Raw genomic sequence first — 5,475 nt, 5'->3', positions numbered from 1 at the left:
AGCTTCCCCAAATTTTGGACTTCTTTCTCTTTTTTCCTAGAGGGAGACTCCAACTGAAGGCGGCTGGGAGGGGTGGGAGAAGCAATGTTCAAATCCAAGAAAAGCAGCAGAATTTGGCCAAATTTTCCTTAGGGGTTGTGGCAAAGGGTTCAGGAGCAGTGCTGAGCTGCGCTCCTGAGCCTGGGCTGGGCTGTGCTGCCGACGGGGACCATGACCCCCGCTGGCCCCGTGGTCTTCGGGCATGCTGGCATTGCAGCAGCAGCATTGCTATGGGCAAGGATTACGTATTAAAGACATATATTATTAATACACATATAATATACTGCTTACAATACTTATACAAAATACCGTAAAACAGGGGATGGCAGCTGCACTGCGTGGAGAGGGCATTGGCCGGTGGGGTTTGACCCTCTGTTTACAGCAGGGCCAGGGCTGCTCTGCGCTGTGCCTTGGCAGCATGCGGTTCTACCGCGTTTCTCTCACGTTTTTCTTCAAAACATGCTCTATAGTGTTTTTTGTGATGCTGCTGCTGGCTGGGAGTTAAGCTGTTCATGTTGCATGGGTGTGTAAGGAAATGCTCCTGAACCTTGTCCGATTGCTGGGCTGGGAATAACTCTCCTTCCCCTCCACCTCCCAGGCTGAAACTCTCAAACGAGGAGATCAAACGAGCAATTTTGACGATGGACGAGCAGGAGGACCTCCCGAAAGACATGCTGGAGCAGGTGGGCATTGCGTCTGGTGCTCCTCCGTGGTTGCCTCATGCCAAGGCTTTGCTGCGCGAGGCGCTTGGGACCAAACCGCAGCTTTGAGAAGTGCATCGGGGCCCTGAATTATTTACCAACCAGATATTGAAAAACCACCCAAGTGGGTTGGAGTAGCAGGAAAGCAGCTCCGTCATAGCATCGGCACTGGGAGCAGCATGGCCTCCCTGTGCCACGCGTGTACCCAGGTCTGCCCTGGGACCCCAAGGCTGAGCCAGTTGCTTGTTTTGTGGCTGTGGCTTGAAGTTCGTGCTCGGTGGGGCTTTATTCTTGAAAGGTTGTTTAGCATTTGTGCAGTCCTCAAAAAGGGAATCCCATTTTTCACCCCCTCTGAATCCCTTTGGAAGCATTTTATTCACCTGTCCTTAAAGCTGAGCTGGTAATTGCACTTTCAGCAGAGACGTGGAAGGATTAATTGCACAAAATTTCCATCTCCAAATAGGTAGAGTTGCAGCAAATGAGAGTCCCTGAGATCTCCTCTGGTAGAGTTGATGTCAAAACCTCCTTGGAGCAGACATAGTACATCTGTTGTAAAACCAGAGTGATGGCAGGGCAGAAGCAAGAGACACTAATGTGATGGGGTAATGGGAGGAAGGGCACAGGGACAGCGGTAACACACTTATATCATAGATGCCTCGGGGTCACTGTCTGTACATGCTGGAAAGGTAGTAGATTTAAGTGAATAAATCACCGTTTTGCTCCTGAAAAATTGCGGAACTGTGCATGGACCTCCTGTCTACAAGTGTGCTTTCCCTTGTTTAGCTCCTGAAGTTTGTTCCTGAAAAAGGTGACATTGACCTCCTGGAAGAACATAAGCACGAGCTGGACCGCATGGCCAAGGCTGACCGGTTCCTCTTCGAAATGAGCAGGTTGGTGGCCCAGGGGACAGCCATTTTGGCCAGCGGCTGCACGGGCTGGTCGTGAGGTGGCTGTTTCATGGAGCCTGTTTGGGAAATAAGCCCTGCTTGCTGTTTTTCACATCAAGAAATGAGTGGGCCGAAGCAAGGTGCTCCCTTGGATCCGTAAGGATCCGTAAGGATCACTCGTGCTGCTGCACTCCCAAAATCAGTGTTGTGTGTCCCAGGCAAGCAGCAGCTGGACAGCGCAGGGGGGAGGAATGGGGACATGGATCCTCTGGAGAGAGGTGTTGCCTTCCCAGGGGATGTCCCGACACATTTCTCCTCTCGTTTTGGGGAGAAAAGCTCAGTCTGGCACAACTCTTTGAAAGACTGCATCATCTGCATCGTGGCCAGGTGGGAAGTGCTGTTTGAATGATAACAACACTGTTTGAATGATAACAACAAGCTCCTTTACCCTTTACACAAATGTATACTAATGAATACTCAAGACTGATGTATGTAAATTTTGCCCCACTGTGTAGATGAGTCCCACTCCTCACCTCAGGTATGACTCGTCCCTGGGGCTCCTGAGAATATATGAGATGGAAAGGAAATGTCATTTCTTCCTGCTCCTGGTAGCAATCATTTAAGGCTTAGAAGTCTTCAGGGATGAATAACCTTATCTTTTGCATGCACATCCTCTAGAGGTGCCGGTTTAAAATCTTGAAGCTCCTTATTTAAATTCAACTGAGTATTGAGCTCTTTGAATTTCTTAGCTGAACTTCAAGCAAGTCACTTTTTTGCAAAGTCAGTGAGTTTTACAATCTGAGATCGTACTGGGAGATCAAAAATAGAAACGCTCCTGTCCTCCCTGAGAAATGCGCCAATGAACACCGGGGCGATGCGCCCTGTCATTGCTGAGTGTCAAAGACAGGCAGGACGGAGCTATGAAGTTCAGACCTGAGCCCTCGGGGCTGGAGGATGCTCAGAATTAGCTTTCCTATTGCAGGTCACCTTTCTTCTTCACAGTGTCTTGCCCAAGTGTTGCTCCCGTGCCTTCATCTTGCAGAAAGCACAACGTGCCAACACAAATATTTTTCTTGGTTTCCGGCATGGCTTTTTAATTTGCCCTGTGGTCTGTAACCGAGTGTGATGTCTTTGTCACCTCTGATTAGTACAACGACAGTGTAGCCCATGGCCTTGTCTGTGAGCACATCTTCTGTGGGTCCTTGGTCCAAATGACTCAAATCAGACTGCCATTTGCATAGAAGTGAGATCTTATTTAGCCTAAATACAACTGACATGAGCAGAGCCATCCCTAACTTGCCCCGGAAAGGGCTAGATTGAGCTGTGTTGGTGGCTTTCCAGCCCAGCCCATCATTTTGAGGATCTGAAGGTCCAGTTTTGTTAGTCCTGGTAGTTGGTGTGCCTGTGTCCAGCCACAGCTCATCACAAAGCCATTGGGAGCCCAGACCTCATCGGCATCTTTGCTAAGGAGTGGTCATAAATGAACTGCTTGTTCATAGCAATAGGGTGTAAAAATGCACTTGTTGAACCTGCTGAGTTAAGGATAGGCTTAAGCATGTGCTTAAGACCCCACCTGGATCCACCCCAGGACAGCTGTAGCTTCAGTTGTCATTTTTTTCCCATCCCAGCATAGTTTCAGGGAGAAATGTGTTCATTATTTTTTAATCACCATGGCTCAAGCGTGCTTTGTAAGCACAGCTGCGAGCAGCAGAGCAACTGAGCTCTGCCTGGAGCAAGCAAAGCTCAACCTGCACCTCTTTTTTTTTCCAGGATAAACCATTATCAGCAAAGGCTGCAGTCCCTCTACTTCAAGAAGAAGTTTGCAGAGAGAGTTGCAGAAGTCAAACCCAAGGTGGAAGGCAAGTGACCAGACTTGCTAAGGTCGCTGAGGAACTCTGTGCCAGCACGGGGAATGTTTGTAGGAAGAGCATCCCTCCGTGCCAGGGCGAACCTGGTGTGCGTGGAGGTTGCAGTGATGCAGGGGAAGAGAGGGAGCTGGTGGTCACTCTTTGGCCTTGGGGGCACCAGAGGGGGGTCCGGTGTGCTGTCGTGGCAGGGGGTAATGTCCTGCACCTCTCTGCTTTCAGCCATCCGCGCCGGTTCCAAGGCGGTGCTGCAGAGCAGCAGCCTCCAGCAGCTGCTGGAGGTGGTCCTGGCCTTCGGGAACTACATGAACAAAGGCCAGAGGGGCAACGCTTTCGGGTTTAAGATCTCCAGCCTCAACAAGATCGCGGACACCAAGTCCAGCATTGACAAGTGAGCAGCCCCTGCTCTCGTCCTCGGTAGCGTCCATGGCCCCCGGGATGCTGGGGGAACGGAGGGATTGTTAGCGTTGCCTCTGGGATGTGGGTAGGTGGGAGCGGTCCCCTCCCTCCTGCTGCCTCATCTGGCACATCCAGTGATGCAATTGTCCATTTTTGGAGCAGGACAGATTTCGAGGGAAGGCGAGCTGCAGATCACCATGGGGATCGATGGGGGCTTTCCCTCCTGCGCTGGCTAAATGGCAGCCAAGGCTGATTCAGAGGATCATCCTCCAAATGCTTTTTCCCCCCTTTGAGAAGCCAGGAGCCATCATGCTATGGCACAGTGGCCAGAGGAGGTGTCCTAGGGGATCCTCTCCACAGGAACCCCCTCTGCACCGGCCCCCAAGCTGCCACAGGCGTCGCCTGATTCACTCTCCCCCACCAAGCCCCATGCACAGAGCAAGAGAGGCTGGGTCAGGTCTCAAACCTGCCTGGTCTCATCCATCAGTAAAGACAATGGAGGATGGGAGCAGTGATGCTCAAGTCACCTCCCCTGGGTCCCTCCTGTGGAGAGCCCTTGCTTGCAGGGACCAGGCTGCTCTGCACTGTGGCTGTGCATGGGACAGACCCATCCCATGTCCCCAGACAGGCAGCGAGCATCATCCTTGCAGAAATCCCAAAATAGTTCATTACCATGGTTGGGATTTAACCAGGGTTTTGGTCTGAGCTCTTGGCTCCCCATGGTGCCGCCATGCTGACCTCACCGCTCCTCTCTCCTAGGAACATCACCCTACTGCACTATCTCATCACTATCGTTGAAAAGAAATATCCCAAAGTCCTCCGCCTGCACGAGGAGCTGCGAGACATCCCGCAGGCAGCCAAAGTCAAGTAAGCAGGGATTTAGGTGGCGCTTAGGAAGCACCAGAAGTGCCTCTCCCCTCGCTTCAGCCTGCCTTTCCGTGTTGCCCTCCTGTGCTCACCCTCCCGGCCAGACCCTGGCCGCTGGGCTGAGCCCTGTGCTGTGGCCACGCTGGCCCAAGAGCAGCCCGGGAGGCAGGAGCAAACATCACCTGGTGGCTTTAAATCTCAGCCCTTGCAGCAAAGGGCTGCAAGCCTCCGACTGCGAGGGAGGGGAGCTGCTCGGAGCAGCCGTTTCCTGTTGTTATCTCACCACAGAAGCATTTAATTAATTTCTAATGGTACGTTAAGTAATCCGGGAGGAAGCGGTTGCGGTGTGGCTGCAGATAAAGGGCAGCTGTTTATCTGCATGTGGTGGGGAGGCTTTGCTTGCAGTGCAGGCAGGACTGGGCAGCGGTGCGAGGGGCTCACCTGCCTCTGGGTCCTGTCTGGCCCTCGTTTTGCCACCAACATGGAGTTTCTGGTGTCTGCAGCAAGCTTTTAAACCCTGCCCGCCTCCCGGTGACCTGTTCGGAGCAGGCTGCTGCCGTCTCTTTGCCAGTGGAGGCCCCCGTTCAGCAAAGCCCTTAAACACATGCTGAACTTTTAAGTGCAGGAGGAATCTGCTATTGCTCTGCAAAGCCCTCAAGTATGTGCTGAAGTCCCTCTGAAATCAATGAGGCTCTGTTTCGGTTTTAAAGTTCAGCA

The 5,475-nt window shown here is 52.1% G+C and overlaps 1 protein-coding gene across 1 annotated transcript in view; it reads left to right on the top strand.

Moving 5' to 3' along the window:
• DAAM1 (dishevelled associated activator of morphogenesis 1) overlaps positions 1 to 5,475 on the top strand; it is a 78,258-nt gene that overhangs the window by 65,290 nt on the left and 7,493 nt on the right. Inside the window, 5 exon segments of the mRNA XM_009332742.1 lie at positions 638 to 722; positions 1,524 to 1,630; positions 3,398 to 3,486; positions 3,715 to 3,883; positions 4,651 to 4,758. Of these exon segments, the coding sequence (XP_009331017.1) occupies positions 638 to 722; positions 1,524 to 1,630; positions 3,398 to 3,486; positions 3,715 to 3,883; positions 4,651 to 4,758 (558 nt within the window).

Source organism: Pygoscelis adeliae, unplaced genomic scaffold, assembly GCF_000699105.1.
Source record: "Pygoscelis adeliae isolate BGI_AS28 unplaced genomic scaffold, ASM69910v1 Scaffold179, whole genome shotgun sequence".
Taxonomy (NCBI): Eukaryota; Metazoa; Chordata; class Aves; order Sphenisciformes; family Spheniscidae; genus Pygoscelis; species Pygoscelis adeliae.
This window is presented reverse-complemented; position numbering and strand designations above follow the sequence as displayed.